General features: G+C 42.3%; 1 protein-coding gene across 1 annotated transcript in view; it reads right to left on the minus strand.

The window, feature by feature from the left end:
- Window positions 1–10,148, minus strand: part of LOC120860355 (bifunctional epoxide hydrolase 2-like) — a 64,720-nt gene extending 54,572 nt beyond the window's left edge. Inside the window, exons 1-2 of the mRNA XM_040236159.1 lie at window positions 9,940–10,148; window positions 1,705–1,789 (exon numbers count right to left, since the gene is read on the minus strand). Of these exons, the coding sequence (XP_040092093.1) occupies window positions 1,705–1,789; window positions 9,940–10,040 (186 nt within the window). The 5' untranslated portion in view covers window positions 10,041–10,148. The remainder of the gene's footprint in view (window positions 1–1,704; window positions 1,790–9,939) is intronic.
- Window positions 10,149–19,024: the final 8,876 nt, after the last annotated feature.

The following is a 19,024-nucleotide window of genomic DNA, read 5'->3' on the forward strand; positions in this document are numbered from 1 at the left end:
AAAAGAGTTGGACACAACAAAAGCGACTGAGCATGCATACACTACAAATTTTAAAAGTCAAGGTTGTAGTAATAATAATAACTACTATTTCTTAAGCACTTATTACATGACAAGCACTGTGCTAAGCACTTTTCAATCTTCATAACAGCCTAGGAGAAGGACAGTGTTATTTGTCTCATTTTATAGATGGCAAAACTGACTTTGAGAGCTTCTGTGACATGGTGTGCTCACACATCTGTAAGTGGGAACTGTGACCCACATTCTGTCCCTAGATTCCAAAGTCCACCCATCACATAGTTATTAATTAGCAAAACTGCCTCTGACCCAGTGGCTTGGCCTGAAAACAACTACTCTAAGGATGACTACCATTAAAAAAAAAAAACACGAAAATAATAAGTTGGCAAGGATATGGAAATACTGGTAACCTAGGGTGTGTTGCAGAGAAATGTAAAATGGTGCAGCCACTATGGAAAATCATATGGTGGTTCCTCAAAAAATTAAAAAGTGAAACTGCCCTATGATCTAGCCATCCCACTTCTGGATATATACCCAGAAAACCGGAAAGCAAGGTTTCAAACAGATATTTGTACACTCATGTTCATAGCAGCACTGTTCATGATAACTAAAAGGAGACCCAAACATCCTTTGAAAGATGAATGGATAAAGAGAGTGTGGTCTATGCATAAGTGGAATACCATTCACCCTTAGAAAGAAGGAAATGATGACACAGGCTACAGTATGGATGAAATTTGAAGACTTCATGCAAAGTGAAATAAGCCAGTCACAAGAGGACAAATACTGCATGAGTGTTAGTTACCTCAGTTGTGCCCTATTCCTTGTGACTCCAGGGACTGTAGCCTACAAGGCACCTCTCTCTATGCATGTGGGATTCTCCAGGCAAGAATACTGGAGTGGGTTGCCATTTCCTCCTTCAGGGGGTCTTCCCGACCCAGGGATGGAACCCGGGTCTCCTGCATAGGCAGGCAGGTTCTTTACCATCTGAGCCACCAGGTAAGCCCATGTAAAGTATACATGGAAAATGCAATAGTGGTTGCCAGGGGCTGGGGGGAAGGAGGGGTGGGAAGTTGCTGTTTAGTGGGTATAGAGTTTCAGTTTTTGAAGATAAAAAAGAATTCTGGGACTTGCTTGGTGGTCCAAAGGATTATACTCTGAGTTTCCACAGCACAGAGTGTAGGGTCAATCCCTGGTGGGGGAACTAAGATTCCATATTCCATGTGACCGAAAAAGAAAGAAAGAAAGAAAATACAACATATTAAATTAAAATTAAAAAAAAAAACAGTTCTGGAGATGGATGGTGGATTTGGTTACCTAATGTGGATATACATAACATTACTGCATTGTATACTTAAAAATGATCACGGCGGTAAATTTCATGTGATATGTATTTAACTACAGCTTAAGGGGGAGAAAAAGCTACCCTGGCTGCTGTAATTCCCTGGCACACATCTTCAAGGGCTTGGGGAATTTCCTAGTCACTGGGGCATGCCCCTCTGTTTGGCTCAAAGAGACAGTAAACCAGCCTGAAATGTCTCCACACCAGTCTTGTGAGTTAAGTGTTATAAGGGGTAAATGGATGAGGCAGAAGATGTGGTCCTGCCCTCACAGAGCTTATGGGTAGTGGGGGAAGATGGGTGTGTAGGCACAGAACATCTCCTTAAGGGGGTCTATGAGACATCACTGCACCTGGGAAAATGTGATCTCTCCCTTCATCACACGGGTGCTGGGACCATCTGGGCCTCCTTTCAGGAAAGCTTTACTCAGAAAGCCTCTGCAAGACACAAAGAAACATTGGGAACGGTTAAATGACTTCATCACAGTAGCAGGTAGGGGACAGACACCTCGATGGTGGACTTCTAACTTCTGGAATTGCTGTTGAAAACACCCAGTTTGTAGTCCTTCTTTACGGTAACCCTAGCTGATTAATACATTGGTTCATGTTCATCCTGTGTATGTGGCCCAGAGGAGAGGCAGACAGAGAGAGACCAGGTCATTACCCTCTTACTTTCCTACATTACAAAACAAAAGGTTCCATTCCATTTTCTTGATAATTTCTCACTTCCCATGGCTGGCTGGGTGACAGCAGACAGTTAGCAGATGGCACATACAACTCTGTTCCCTCAAATTCCTGGCCGATGTTTCTAACCCATCACATCCTATACCACTGCATTCAGACACTGATTTATAGTCCTTCTTAGTATAGTGCTCTAGGCAAAAACTTAGAATGGAATGGAATTGGCAACCCAGTTGAAAGTATTAATATTTAACATTCCATGTTAAGAGGACAGATATCTGGGAGTTTCATATCTGATAAGTCAACAACCTTTACCCAACTAATCCTCTTGCAGGTAACAATGATTAACATTAAGACATAAGATAAAAAAATATATATCCCTACTATTTATAGCCTTGTTCCAACATTAACAATGGCTTTGGCACATCTGTGCCACTGATTGTCTTTTTGTCAGATATGACTTTATTAAATTATACTTACATGTCATCAAACTCACAAGTTTTCAGTGTACAAGTCAATGACTTGTAGTAATTTTTGTAGTGGTGTACGAACATCACTGTGTTGCAGTTTTAGAACATTTCTATCTTCCCTGGTGGCTCAGATGGTAAAGAATATACCTGCAATGGGGAAGACCTGGGTTCGATCCAGACCTGGGTTGGGAATATCCCTTGGAGGAGGGCATTCTTGCCTGGAGAATCCCCATGGGCAGAGGTGGGCTACGGTTCATGGGGTCACAAAGAGTCAGACATGACTGAATTACTAAGCACAGCATGGTACATCACCTCGAAAAGATCCCTCATGCCCTTCTTAGCTGCCACCCACTTTTAAGAAACAACACACAGTTCAACTCAACAATCTTTCATTGAGGACCTAAGGCGTCAGGGCATTGTGTCTGGTGCTGTGATAGAAAAATGAAAAAATATGGATATATTCTTAGGGAGCTCCTAGGAGAACAAGTGAGGCAACAAATAAATAACTATTACACACTGGATGAGTGAGATGGAAAAGCACAGGGAAAATTGATTTTGCTGCCTGAAACTGGGGGTAGTAAAAGAAGAGGACGGAGAAGGCAATGGCACCCCACTCCAGCACTCTTGCCTGGAAAATCCCATGGACGGAGGGGCCTGGAAGGCTGCAGTCCACGGGGTCACTAGGAGTTGGACGCGACTGAGCGACTTCACTTACACTTTTAACTTTCACGCATTGAAGAAGGAAATGGCAACCCACTCCACTGTTCTTGCCTGGAGAATCCCAGGGATGGAGGGGCCTGGTGGGCTGCCATCTATGGGGTCGCACAGAGTCAGACACGACTGAAGCGACTTAGCAGCAGCAGCGGCAGCGAAAGAAGAGGAAATGAAGGAAGACTGTAGCTGAACAAGAAGAAGAGGTTGATAACTCTATAAAACAAAAGGAGGCAATATTTTTACTGGTGTCTCAGTGAAGCAATCGGAGATAAGTTGTTGGCACCGGAAAGCATGACTTTCAAATTTTAAGGTTGCTTAATAAAAGCAGGGAACAGTGAAATGGCTATCACAGAAATGAAATTAGTGAATCAAAAGACCCAACAAAATTTCCAAGGACAAAGAGTAAAATGATGAAGCAATTAAAATTAATGTGCAAGCAGGGAGGTCAACTTGGTGCTCTGTGATGATCTAGAGAGGTGGAGGATGAGAAAAGAGGTCTAAGAGGGAGGGGATATACTTATACACAGAGCTGACTCACTATGTTGTACAGTAGAAGTTAACACAACATTGTAATTATACTTCAATTTTTTAAAAAGTTTAAAAAAAGAATTAATGTACAAAAAGATAAGGCCTATGGAGGCCAAATTCCTTCAATAAACAAGAAGAATCATAGAAGGGAAGATCAGAAAGCAATAGTCAAAGGAAAAATGGGAGAAGATGTTTCCAGGCTAAAGAAAAATCTGAGTTCTTAAATCAAAGGTGTTCACCAAAAAAAAAAAGTGTTCACCAGTAAAAATTAATGAAAAAATAACCACAGCAGATAGAGAGTGGGGAAATGTTTCAATTCTTGGGATAAGAAAGTCTAACAAGGCAACATTTTGGGGAAAAAAAAAAAAGACTATACACAAAAGAAGAACAATTCAGACTGACAACAGCCTTCTATGCTTGCAGCTTTTAATGTGAGAAAATGGTGGAGTAATACACACTAGACATTGAGATAAAAAGATGCCAAGAAAGAATGCCCCCCAAGTCTATCCCCAGACAACTTATGTCCAAGGAGACACCTTTGTTTTAGAGATCTTGGTTGATTTTCATAACTGATCAAATGGGCTATTTGTTCTATTTCCATGCTTTAAATTCCTGCTCTTGTTTGAAATTCACCAATAAAGAGTGAGCCCATGAAACCATGGCCCACATCCTGAACCCTGATAAAAGCAGAACCCAGGCCCAGGTGCTCTCATTCTCCTCATATCCTCACTATGTGGCCCCAGGTGTGATGTGCAACTTCTGGGTCTCATAAGTAATAAACCTTGATTTTTTTCTAAGTTCCCCAATGGCTACTGCTGAAGGGTGTCTTGTAATCACAATAAGAACCTCGAGGACTGGCCTAAACAGAACATTGGTTATTGCTAAGCTGAGACCCACACAGACCAGGTTCAGGCAGGGAAAGCTAATATAGCAGTTTGCCATCATGACTTTCCTGGAAGGAAGAAAAAAAAAAAAAAACAAGAAAGACTTCCAGCCAACTTAAAGATAGATCAAAATAAAAATCCTGAGAAGAGCAAAGAAATGGTGTAAAAGAAATAATAACAAACAACTATCTCATTCAAGAGAATTATCAAATGGCCAGTAAGCACCTAATAAGAAGCTCAACATCATTATTCATCAGAAAAACACAAATTAAAGCCATGGTGCCAAAGCACCAGGCCAGGCTCCCTGTGTGATATAGCAACTTCTCACTAACTATCCATTTTACATATACACAATAGTGTATATATGTTGATGCTACGTTCTCTATTCGTCCCACTCTTTCCTTCCTCCTCCATGTCTACAGGTCCATTCTCTACATCTGTGTTGCCATTCCTTCCCTGCAAAGAGATTCATCAGTACCATTTTTCTAGATTTCACATTTAGGCATAAATATGTATTTGTTTTCATCTTTCTGACTTATTTCACTCTGTGGGATGGGGGGAAGGGAGGGAGGCTCAAGAGGGAGAGCCTACAAGTATAATTATTTCTGATTTGAGTTGAGTTGTTGTATGGCAGAAACCAACACAACATTGTAAAAATTAAAATACAAGGGCTAAAAACCATACAAATGAACCATGAGATAACACCATAAACCCACCAGATTTGCTAAATTTAAACAGAATGACATCAAGTACTAATGACAATGTGGAGAAACTATAGCTCTCTTATATTTCTGGTAGGAGCAGAATCTGGTACAACTGCTTTAGAAAAATTGTATACCTACTGAGAACTTTTATACTGACAAAGGGCACAAACATTTATGCAGTAGAGTTATAAGGCACACAACGTTATTCACTGATTAAAATAGTGTGAAAGGAAAACCAGAAGAGACCCTGATGCTGGGAAAGACTGAGGGTAGGAGGAGAAGGAGGCAACCAAGATTGAGATGGTTGGATACCATCACTGAATCAATGAACATGAATTTGAGCAAACTCCAGGAGATGGTGAAGGACAGGGAAGCCTGGCATTCTGCAGTCCATGGGGTCTCAAAGAGTTGGACACGACTGAATGACTGAGCAATATCAATAATGAATAAGTGAGTGGTCTAGAATGGAGCCAGGAGGCTGCTGAGGACACGTGACTTATGTAAGTCTCATTCTAGGTGAGACCATGTATTGTTCTACGTACTGTCCTAGAAGACATCAGAATACCTGCCAGAAACTCAGGCTCCCTCCCCAAAGGGCAACTATTTCCTTTCTCGAATCAGAGCACAGCCTCGTGGCTTTTGCCTTAATAAGCCCTTGACTCTTTCTCTTCCCCAAAACACTCTCGGTTTTACCCAAATTTGTTTCTCCTGAATTGCCGTTCTTAAGACTCCTAAATCAAGAACTTTGTTCTTTACAGCTCTGATGCTATTGAAAGAGGGGATTGTACCAAGACACCACTCTGGGCACTTATCTGTTCCTCTCTCTGTCTAAAATACCACTGAAATTACACAAAAGATAGCCTTAAAAGCTTTTTTAAAAAAAACAATTTCAGGAACTCCCTGGTGGTCCAGTGGTTAGGACTCCAAGCTTTCACAGCTAGGGGCTGGGTTCGATCCCTGGTCAGGTAACTAGATCCCACATGCCATGGCATAATCAAATAAATAAATATTTTTTTAAAAAGAAGCAGAAGAGATGGTAAGTAAAAAACATAAAACATCATGGTAGAAATCAAAAGTTCCTAGAAATCAAGAAGAAAGTGACAATCAAATGCAAAAATGGGCAAATGGTATAAAAAGGTAAATACCAAGGGGAAAAAAATACAGATGACCAATAAAAATGAATAGCAGAGAGGAAAATGCAGACTGATGCAGGATAACGTTTTTCCCTCTATGTCTGGCAAAAGTTCAAGAGAGTCATCTCCACCTTAGGGATGATCTGGGCTGGCCTACTCAAGCATAGTCAGGGCAGGTACAGCATTTTTTGGAGAATAGCTTGGCAGAATCAGTTGATATTTTAAATGTAAATACTATTTGCTTTTACTTGGCAACTCCACTTTTAGAAAACTACCCTATGGAAATATGACAGTGACATTATTTGTAATAGTGACCACTAACAAATAAATGTCCACCAACAGGGGAAAATGGTTAAATAAATTATGTAACTTGCATATTGTGGAATACTATGGAGTGGATAAAAAGAGAAAAGTAGGTCTGTGTAAACAAAAAGACATCCAACTGCTGAATGAAATAAAATGGTTAAGATTAAATAAAAAGTTAAAACCTAGAACAATACATGTACTAGAATTCTACTGTTTGTTTTAAACCTACCTGTCTATCAACCTACCTACCTACTAACCAATGTATTCATAAATGTGTCTGCATTTTTCAGACTGTAAAGGTAAAATGGGGGATATACCATATATTAAGTAACATCTCCAGGAGGGCCTGAGGCAGCCTGTGTAATCAAACTCATGAATATATTTATAGTGAAAGGTGTGACTATTTGAGGTTTCCCAGGTGGCTCAAGTGGTAAATAATCCACCTGCCAATGAAGAAGAAGCAGGAGATGCCGGTTTAATCCCTGGATTGGGAAGATCCCCTGGAGGAGGATATGGCAACCCACTGAAGTATTCTCACCTGGAGAACCCCATGGACAGAGGAGCTTGATGGGCTATAGTCCATGGGGTCACAAAAGAGTCAGACATGACTGAGAACACAAGCCACATGCACATGTGATTATCTACAGTAGTAGGAGAGATAACAGTGATAAATAACCTCATGCTTGTTCAGATCAGACTTGCCACCAAGTGAAGCCAGGTCAGATTTTGCTGCCAAAAGATTATAAAATAAATAAACAAATAAAACCCTGAGTTTTGCCTAAATGATTTATGTATCAACTATGATGATGTCCAGAGAAGGCAATGGCACCCCACTCCAGTACTCTTGCCTGGAAAATCCCAAGGATGGAGGAGCCTGGAAGGCTGCAGTCCATGGGGTGGCTGAGGGTCGGACATGACTGAGTGACTTCACTTTCACTTTTCACTTTCATGCATTGGAGAAGGAAATGGCAACCCACTCCAGTGTTCTTGCCTGGAGAATCCCGGGGATGGGGGAGCCTGGTGGGCTGCCGTCTATGGGGTCGCACAGAGTCGGACATGACTGAAGCGACTTAGCAGCATGATGATGTCTGGGATGTAGAGAGGAACAAGAAAAAGTGAAGAGGCACTTCCATTTTCTGTCCACAGGCTAATAAGTTCAAAGTCATGGACTTTGACTTCCGGGGTCAGCTAGCTTTGCTATAGTGTTTTGTGACTACTGGGAACAATCCTCACCACGGGCACGGAAATAGTGTGTGAGTCAGTGCCACACTGGATGAACAGAACATCCCAATACATTGCTCTCCCTGTGCATGAGAACCGAATAAATAAAAAATGGATCAGGAACACAGTGGCCCACCTATTTTACGTGTCATCTAATCTAACCCATACAGAAATTTGAGGGGAGGTATTTTAAGACTAAGGTCTCAGTTGAGTTGAGTAAGTAAGGTTAAGCAAGGTGGCCCAACGCTAAGTGTTAGAACTGAGATTTTTAACCTGGGTCAGACTCAAAGTTCAGTGCTGTTTGAAATTTTGTACATTTGTGGGTTCCATTGTGTAATGGTTAGCACTCTGGACTCTGAAATTTTGTACATTTGTAAACGACTACCTGTGACCTGTGTACTCACAGATATACTCTCAAGTATATGCACTGGTATACTGACAAGTATTCTTGTGACTTGTACATTCACAAGTCATGTTCTCTCCCCAACTGATGAAGTCACAGGTATAAACATACGACATACCTTACTCTCTTTTTACGTCTTTAAAAAAAATAATAATACAACTTACAGGCTAAAAAAAGTGAAACAATACCATGGTTAAAAGGACTTCAAGGAAAGACAATCAAAACTACAGTGAGATATCACCTCACATCTGTTAGAATGGCTATTATCAAAAGACAAGCAATAACATGTTTGGCAAGGATGTGGAGAATGAGAAACCTGCCTGCACTATTGACTGGAATGTAAATTGGTGCAGCCACAAGGATATTTTGGAACATTTCTTTCAGGCATCTTCAACATGTAGCTGTTTTTCCATAGTTGAAATAGTTTTCCCATAGTTTCCAAGCTGTATAAAGAATTGTACATTCGGTGGGTTGGTTTTTCTGCACTTATTATAACAGATATTTTCTGACGTCACTGAAATTCCATCCTGAACACTGCGGTTACTGGTTACGCTTCCTGGTTGACCATTTTCCAGTAGTTAGGTTTGGGGGCCGTTTCTGCTTTGCTGTTAACATTGTGCAAACACAGGATTTTCCTCTGGAAACCTTCAGCGCAGCTCTCTAAGTGAACTGAAGGTCGCTCAGTCGTGTCCGAGTCTTTGCGACCTCATGGACTATACAGTCCATCGAATTCTCTAGCCAGAACGCTGGAGCGGGTAGCCTTTCCCTTCTCCAGGGGATCTTCCCAACCCAGGTATCGAACCCGGGTCTCCCTCATTGCGGACGGATTCTTTACCAGCTGAGCCACAAGGAAAGCCCGAGCCCATTCCATTACAGAGAAGAAAGTGGGCAGCAGACACCTCAGGGAGTAATTTCTCTGACTTTAAGAAAAGATTTCAATATAAAGGTCAATTTTGGAGTCCTTCTGCTGATGCTAAGTCACGTCAGTCGTGTCCGACTCTGTGCGACCCCATAGACGGCAGCCCACCAGGCTCCCATCCCTGGGATTCTCCAGGCAAGAATACTGGAGTGGGTTGCTATATCCTTCTCCAGTGCATGAAAGTGAAAGTGAAGTCGCTCAGTCGTGTCCGACTCTTCGCGACCCCATGGTCTGTAGCCTACTAGGCTCCACCGTTCATGGGATTTCCCAGGCAAGAGTACTGGAGTGGGGTGCCATTGGAGTCCTCAGAGAGCTTTAAACACTCAACATGTACACCCGTGGCGGACTCATGTTGATGTATGGCAAAACCAATACAGTATTGTAAAGTAAAATAAAGTTAAAAAAAAAAAAAAAAAGAAAGACAGTGGATCTACTTACACAGAGTGGTATTTGAGGGCCGAGTAATTGTTCTAACCTTCCACCCAGCGCTCTCTCCCTACAGCAAGCAATCTGAAATCGGAATTGCGGAGTCTCGAAAAGCAACTTCTCCAAGGAGTGGCGCCCCAGCCGCCCGGACCAACCCACGCAGGCTTCTGAGCACTGGCAGCGACGCGGGGTCCCTTACCTGGGCAGCGCGAGCTCCTCCTCGGCGCGATCCCAGAAACTGGTAATCGAGGGCTGAGTCAGGACCCCGGCCAGGTCGAACACGGCCGCACGCAGCGCCATGGCGATCTTTCAACTGGAAACCAAGCGAAGCAAGATGCACGAAAACCGAGCGGCCAGACTGGAGCAGCGGGCCACCAAGGCTACCTAAGTCGAGCTCGGCCCCACCCCCTGCCTTCAGACTGGACATACCTCCGCCCCGCCCCCTGCCCTGGCCCCGGCCCCGCCCCTGCCCCAGCCTCTGCCATGCCCCACTGTACCAGATTCGACCGCGACCCACCTCCGCCCCATCCCCTGATCCCGGCCCCGCCCCTGCCCCTCCAACATGCCCCCTGCCCCGCCTCAGCCACGCCCCCCCGTGCCAGACTTGGTCGCCACCCATCTCCGCCTGGCTCCTGTCCTGGTCCCCGCTGGGGTCGCCAGGAGGTCCCATGAGGCCTCCTTTGATGTACCCGCACCGTCCGAGGCCCGGATTCCATCTCCTTGCCTCCTGGCGCCTGGATCTGGGGCTGGAATCTCGCTTCTGATTGCATCATCTTCTGTCCCCAAAACGAAATTCTTAAGAAGATCCCCTGGAAAAGGAAATGGCAACCCACTCCAGTATTCTTGCCTGGAGAATCTCATGGACAGAGGAGCCTGGTGGGCTACAATCCTTGGGGTTACAAAAGAATCGAACCTGACTGAGCGACTAAACAACAAGTAGCCTCAGGCCGGAGCAGTGGCTGCTTAAAGAGATGGACCCAGGCCAGGGAATGGGCTGACAGGCTTTAAAGTGTACTTGCCAGAATTTCCAGTCTGGGCAAAGATGGGGACCTGAGAAAAAGCCAGAGGCCACAGAACCTTTGAGAGAGAGAGAGAGAGAGAGAGAGAGAGAGAGAGTGTGTGTGTTGCCAAATCTTTCTTCATTCAATATTTGGATCTTCTATATTCATCTCAGTTGGAATATCTAGGAAAATAATAGATTTGTGTCCCTTATTTTCTGGATTCAGTACATACAGATTCCTCACTATCCTGACCATGTGCCTCTAGTCACACTTGTTTGTCAAGTCAAAATGTAATTCTGGAATAAAATAGAATGCCCCAGGTATGGTATGCCAACCCGGAATACATCCACCCCAGCCTCTTGTGGAATGAGGTTTAGAAGACATTGTTGTTCAGTCGCTCAGTCCTGTCTAACTCTTTGCGACCCCATGGACTGCAGCATGCCAGGCTTCTCTGTCCTTCATGATCTCCTGGAATTTGCTCAAATTCATGTCCACTGAGTCAGTGTTGCTGTCTAACCACCTCATCCTCTGCCTCCCCCTTCTCCTTTTGCCTTCAATCTTTAGCATCAGGGTCTTTTCGAATGAGTCAGTTCTTTGCATCAGGTGGCCAAAGTATTGGAACTTCAGCTTCAGCATCAGTCCTTCCAATGAGTTTTTTATTCAGGGTTGAATTCCTACAAAAGACATACATTTGAACTATGATTACTCCTTTGTACATTCTTTTTATGCTAATGCTGCCTTAAAATGTTTGAACTTCATTTTAAACTAAACTCTTGGCTCATTTGTGTTTTTGGAAAACCTAAACCTTAGGAGTGTCCGAGCTGTGCTTACTAATGGGTTGATGGATTCTCTGTGCCTTTGTAGTAAATTCTGTGAGTTAAAGCATATTCCTGGCCTAATGTTCCAACTTGCTGAGATGTGGGTTCGATCCCTGGGTTGGGAAGATTCCGTGGAGGCAGGCATGGCAACTCACTCCAGTATTCTTGCCTAGAGAATCCCATGGACAGAGGAGCTTGGGGGCCTACAGTCCACAGGGAGGGTTGCAAAGAATTGGATACAAATGAAGCAACTTAGGATGCATGCTGAAAGACCCTAGGTTTGAAGACTGAGCCAGAGTTAAAGTGAATAAACACAGTAGTCACTCAAGAAGTTGATGATCTTAGGGACTTCCCTGATGGTCCAGTGCTTAAGACTTCACCTCCCAATGCAGGGGGTGTAGGTTCCATCCCTGGTCAGGAAGCCTGGGGCCATAAAATCAAAACATAAAATAGAAGCAATACTGTCATAAATTCACTAAAAGACTTTAAAAGTGATCCACATCAGAAAATTTTTTTAAAAAGTTGGTGATCTCAAAAGTAAAATTGAGTCAAAAAAAAAAAAAGAAAGGAAATGGCTGCCTGACTTATGTAGTTTAAAACCTCTTAAATTGAAATCTACAATTTAGACTTCTCTGTGGTCTCCACATATGCACATGCAATTTCCTACTCAGTACCTTCTCATGAATATCTCATAGGCATCTTGAATTTCTCATGATTGAAACAGAGTTCTTGCTGCATTCACACCTCCCAAGTCTGCTCCAGGTCTTACTAAAGGGTATTTCCATTCAGGCAGTGGCTCAATCTAAAAAACTCGGAGCGGCTTACATATCCCTGGTTTCCAGCTAAGTGTGTCCTTGAACTTAATCCCAGTAGAGGCTGGCTAATTGGGGCAGAGGTGACAGCTTCCAGTTCAGTGGTGTTGTTTTTCTGGGAGTCTTTTTTTCTTTTAAGTAAATAAAATCTTTTTTATTAATCATCCTTTTATAAATTAATTAATCATGAACATTTGAGTGACAACATATGCAATTTATCATAGAGTTGATTAACAATGTTGTGATAGTTTCAGATGTACAGAGAAGTGATTCAGCTATACATATTGTATAAGTGATACATGTATCCTTATTCAAATTCTTTTCCCATTTATATGATCCTGTAAGCTCACTCCTGGGCATACATCTGCAGAAAAACATGTCTGAAAGTATACATGTACCCTAAAGTTAATAGCCCAGACATGGAAGCAACCTAAATGTCCGTCGACGGAGGAGTGGATAAAGAAGATATGGTACATATATACCGTCGACTAAAAAATTAATCACAACCTGAAAGTAGAGTTACTTTATTTGGTGGGGATGTTAAGGACTCCAAGCCTGGGAGATATCATTTCAGCAGCCATGAGAAGACTGCTCTGAAGAGGCAGGAGTGGGAATCAGGCTATATGCAAGTTTGCAACATAGGGAGCAGGCAGTCTGAACATCAAAGATTATTGTGAAGTAAGGAAAACCAGATATCAAATTAGGGAATTTAGCATTCTTCTATGCATGGAAAGATGCAAGAGTATGGGATTATTGAAGTCATTCCTTTCATATGCATCTCAGCTATCTGGGGCCAGCATCCTGCACAGAGATATTTTTCTCTTTCTTGAATTTCCTTAAGACCTTGCAGTTCACACTGGAGTGCTATAATCACTGATGATTATAAAATCCTTACGTTCGTCATGTAGGAACTTGAGCACTTGTCAACATGGTTCAGAAACTCACATTTGGAGGGCCAGGATCATGGATAGCTGTGACATTTCTTACCCACCAATATGGCAAAATATTTTGTTTCACATTACAATGGAATATTACTCAGCTGTAGAAAGAATGAAATAATGCCATATGTAGCAATGTGGATGGGCCTAGAGATTGTTATACTGAATGAAGTAGTTCAGACAGAGAAAGAGGAATATCATATGCTATTGCTTTCTTAAAGGCCCTGTCTGGAGCTCATTCTGCCATTTTTCCCCCAAAGATTCTACAGGTTCCTAATTTCCTGTATTCAGTCTCTCACTATTTAAATTAACTAGAGTGATTTCTGTTGCCTGACTGATGCAGTACTGTTTAGGAATACATATATGTGTTTGTGAAATACAGCGAAGTGAAGAGGAAGGTCACATCAGCAGAATTATATTTTATAAATCACCCCTTTGAGAAAAAAAATAAGAAAGTTAGAATATGAGACCCCACTTTAGATGGAAATCATCTTTGCTGAAGACGAAATTGTGACCCTTTGTTTATTCCAGGGCTGTAAACTAGGAGAGTGCTTTGATCTGGACTACTGTATAATACCTTGTGAGTTACAGGACTTCCTGGATGAATTACTTAGGGAAAGATGAGAGGTCTCAATTGCATTTCTCTGTGTTCCACTTTTTCTCATAGGTCATTGTCCCCCTCTGTTTTCTGCCACACAAGATATAGGAAGATGTGTGTTCACTCAGCTGGACAATGGAAATGGTATACTTTTTTGGGATGTAAATCCTAACTCTTATGTCTACTAATCTTAATATTTATAAATATGTTTGAGGTGATAGCACTGGAATCATAAAACATGACCAGTATAGTAGTGGAAATTCAGAAATTATACCTGCTATCAACCACTCAATTTGTAATAAGCCTATCAGATTTTATTTTGGATTTTCTGCCCCTGCAACCCCTTCCCCACCTCCTGCCAGACATTGGTCTTCCGACCCTATTTTACAGACGTATTTATTTTTATTTAGTTTTGGCTGCAGTAGGTCTTCACTGCAGTCATCAGGGGCTACTCATCATTGTGGTGTGCAGGCGTCTCAGCGTGGTGGCTTCTCTTGTGGAGTACGGGCTCTAGGCCCACAGGCTTCAGTAATTGTGGTCTGTAGGCTCAGCAGTTGTGGTTTGAGGGCTTTAGAGCACAGGCTCAATAGTTGTGGTGCATGGGCTTAGTTATTCAATGACATGTGGGATATTCGTGGACCAGGGTTTGAATCCATGGCCCCTGCATTATGGCAGGATGATTCTCAACCACTGGACCACCAGGGAAATCCTCCAACCCTATTTTAAAACTCTGTTTAATTCCTAATAGTTGAGAGAGAGGTTCACAGCGCTGCTTCTCCTGCTGTAGGTGTTTGAATCAAGCTCAAAATTGTCTCAAGTGTTTTCTAAGCCCTCATTTCACATGAGGGTTGGTCTTTATTCAGTGCAGCAAATGAATTTCTTTTATTCATTCAACAAATACGTATCAAGTACCTGCTGTGTGCCAGGTACTTTCTCAGCACTTGGGGTCCACTGGGAAATAAAACAGACCAAAAATAGGAACGAAAAGTTTCCATTTTTAGTGTAATGATGAATTAAGGAGTTGCCAGTTGCTTGTGGGGCAATGAGAAAAATGAGACTGGGAATAGTGATGTTAGCTACCTTTTTTTTAAAGCAAGAAATATAACTGTCTTTATTTTCAGAAGACATGTTCTTAAAAATAGAAAATCCTAAGGAATCCACTAAAAATTGCTAGAACTAGTAAGCTGAGCAAGTTGCAGGACATAGGGTCAATATAAAATAGTCAACGGTATTTCTATACACTAGCAGTGAAAAATATGAAAACAAAATGTAAAAAACAATTCCGTTTATAGTAGCATCGAAAAGAATAAAATAATAAAAATAAGCTTAATAGAAGTGTAAAGCTTGTATTTTGAAAGTTGCCAGACTTTTTTTAAAATTTAAGTTGTTTTTTCTTGTCAGTTTTTGGGCTGCCAAATGGCAACCCACTCCAGTGTTCTTGCCTGGAGAATCCCAGAGACGGCGGAGCCTGGTGGGCTGCCATCTATGAGGTCGCACAGAGCCGGACAGGACTGAAGCGACTTAGCAGCAGCAGCAGCAGCAGCAACACTTATAAACTCTTGCTACCTTTAGAAAATTCTGCCCCAAAGTGGACATCTGTCAGTCAGAGATGCATAATGTTCTTCAAACATCTCTCTATTTTGATATCTCTCACATTTTGAATTTTACACAAGCACCACATTAGTCAGGCTGTCCTACTGATCACATGACTTGGGTGGTGCCAGTCAATGTGCTCGCCTGTTGGGTAAGGGAATGAGCAAGCTGAAGTGACAGTCGTGTGAGGTGGAACTTGCTTCCAGCATTGGCAGTGGCAGAAATATATAGCTTTGATCTTGGAGAGATAGCTATGAGTGGTCCTGAAGAGAGATTTTTAACTCCCTGCCCAGGAATTGAACCTGGGTAACCTTTAAGTCTGTTTTGTCTGAACGAATACTGACTCCCCTTTCTTGCATCTCCGTTTGCCCGAAATGTCTTTCTCAGTCCTCTCACTCTCAATCTGTGTGTGTCCTTTGCCCTAAGATAAGTCTCTTTCAGGTAGCAAAGCTCTTGTTTTTTTATCCAGTCTGCTACTTAATGTCTTTTGATTGGAGCCGTCACTTCATTGACATTTAGGTAATTAATGATACATATATATTTATTGCCATTTTAAACCTTGTTTTCTAGTTGGTTCTTTGTTCCATTTTCCTTTTTCTTTCTTTCTTTTTTTTTTTTTGGTTTTATTTCCTTTTATTTTATGCTTATGTTCTCTTCATTTTGGTTTTTGTGAATTTATTGTATATTTTTGATTTGTGGTTGTCCTGTTTTACATATATGTTAACCCCACTCCAGTACTCTTGCCTGGAAAATCCCATGGATGGAGAAGCCTGGTGGGCTGCAGTCCATGGGGTTGCTAACAGTCGGGCGATTTCACTTTCACTTTTCTGCTTTGGAGAAGGAACTGGCAACCCACTCCAGTGTTCTTGCCTGGAGAATCCCAGGGACGGGGGAGCATGGTGGGCTGCCGTCTATGGGGTCGCACAGAGTCGGATACGACTGAAGCAACTTAGCAGCAGTAGCAGCAACCTGGATGAAAACCAGAAACCTTAGCCACTAGACTGCCAGGGGCTAGAAGCTAGAAGTGAAGTTCAGTTCAGTTCAGTTCAGTTGAGTCGCTCAGTCGTGTCTGACTCTTTGCGACCCCATGAACCACAGCACACCAGGCCTCCTTGTCCATCATCAACTTCTGGAGTCCACTCAAAACCATGTCCATTGAGTCAGTGATGCCATCCAACCTTCTCATCCTCTGTCGTCCCCTTCTCTTCCTGCCCTCAATCTTTCCCAGCATCAGGGTCTTTTAAAACGAGTCAGCTTTTCGCATCAGGTGGCCTAATTATTGGAGTTTCAGCTTCAACATTAGTCCCTCCAATGAACACCCAGGACTCATTTCCTTTAGGATGGACTGGTTGGATCTCCTTGCAGTCCAAGGGACTCACAAAAGTCTTCTCCAACACCACAGTTCAAAAGCATCAATTCTGCAGTGCTCAGCTTTCTTTATAGTCCAACTCTCACATCCATACATGACCACTGGAAAAACCATAGCCTTGACTAGACGGACCTTTGTTGGCAAACTAATGTCTCTGCTTTTGAATATGCTGTCTAGGTTGGTCTTAACTTTTCTTCCGAGGAGTATAAGCGTCTTTTAATTTCATGGCTGCAATCACAATCTGCAGTGATTTTGGAGCCCAGAAAAATAAATCAGCCACTGTTTCCACTGTTTCCCCATCTATTTGCTGTGAGGTGATAGGACCACATGCCATGATCTTCGTTTTCTGAATGTTGAGCTTTAAGCCAACTTTTTCACTCTCCTCTTTCACTTTCATCAAGAGGCTTTTTAGTTCCTCTTCACTTTCTGTCATAAGGGTGGTGTCATCTGCATATCTGAGGTTATTGATATTTCTCCCAGCAATCTTGATTCCAGCTTGTGCTTCTTCCAGCCCAGCGTTTCTCATGATGTACTCTACATAGAAGTTAAATAAGCAGGGTGACAATATACAGCCTTAATGCACTTTTTTTCCTATTTGGAACCAGTCTGCTGTTCCATGTCCAGTTCTAACTGTTGCTTCCTGACCCGCATACAGGTTTTTTCAAGAGGCAGGTCAGGTGGTCTGGTATTCCCATCTCTTTTAGAATTTCCCACTGTTTATCGTGATCCACACAGTCAAAGGCTTTGGCATAGTCAATAAAGCAGAAATGGATGTTTTCCTAGAACTCTCTTGCTTTTTCCATGATCCAGTGGATATTGGCAATTTGATCTCTGGTTCCTCTGCCTTTTTGAAAACCAGCTTGAACATCTGGAAGTTCACAGTTCACGTATTGCTGAAGCCTGGCTTGGAGAATTTTAAGCATCACCTTACTAGCGTGTGAGATGAGTGCAATTGTGGAGTAGTTTGAGCATTCTTTGGCATTGACTTTCTTTGGGATTTGAATGGAAACGGACCTTTTCCAGTCCTGTGGCCACTGCTGAGTTTTCCAAATTTGCTGGCATATTGAGTGCAGCACTTTCACAGCATCATCTTTCAGGATTTGAAATAGCTCAACTGGAATTCCATCACCTCCACTAGCTTTGTTCATAGGAATTCCATCACCTCCACTAGCTTTGTTTGTAGTGATGCTTCCTAGGGCCCACTTGACTTCCCATTCCAGGATGTCTGGCTCTAGGTGAGTGATCACACCATCGTGATTATCTTGGTTGTGAAGATCTTTTTTGTACAGTTCTTCTGTGTATTCTTGCCACCTCTTCTTAATATCTTCCACTTCTGTTAGTTCCATACCATTTCTGTCCTTTATCGAGCCCATCTTTGCATGAAGTGTTCCCTTGGTATCTCTAATTTTCTTGAAGAGATCTCTAGTCTTTCCCATTCTATTGTTTTCCTCTGTTTCTTTGCATTGATCACTGAGGAAGGCTTTGTTATCTCTCCTTGCTATTCTTTGGAACTCTGCATTCAAATGGGTATATCTTTCCTTTTCTCCTTTGCTTTTTGCCTCTCTTCTTTTCATAGCTATTTGTAAGGTGTCCCCAGACAGCCATTTTCCTTTTTTGCATTTCTTTTTTTTGGGGATGGTTTTGATCACTGTCTCCTGTACAATGTCATGAACCTCCATCCGTAGTTCATCAGGCACTCTGTCTATCAGATCTAGTCCCTTAAATCTATTTCTCACTTCCACTGTATAATCATAAGGGATTTGATTTAGGTCATACCTGAGTGGTCTAGTGGTTTTCTCCACTTTCTTCAATTTCAGTCTGAATTTAGCAATAAGGAGTTCATGATCTGAGCCTCAGTCAGCCACTCCCGGTCTTGTTTTTGCTGACTGTGTAGAGCTTCTCCATCTTTGGAAGAAGCCAAGTGGCCCTGGCTCTTTCCAGGTTTGAAAGCAAGAACGTTTCAAGGAGGCAAAAACTCTACAAACAGTTGTAAAGTTTATTATTAGAGACATAGCATAATATGTAGGAGAGCACACAGAGAAACAGTTTGTTTATTTAAAGCAGAAGTGAGACAGCAATACACACCCAGGGAGGAGCACAGGTGTCCTGAATGAGGAACATATTAAAGAGGTGATTTAAATCAGCAGTCCCCAAC

The sequence above is a fragment of the Oryx dammah genome, unplaced genomic scaffold (genome assembly GCF_014754425.2).
Source record: "Oryx dammah isolate SB20612 unplaced genomic scaffold, SCBI_Odam_1.1 HiC_scaffold_11056, whole genome shotgun sequence".
NCBI lineage: Eukaryota > Metazoa > Chordata > Mammalia > Artiodactyla > Bovidae > Oryx > Oryx dammah.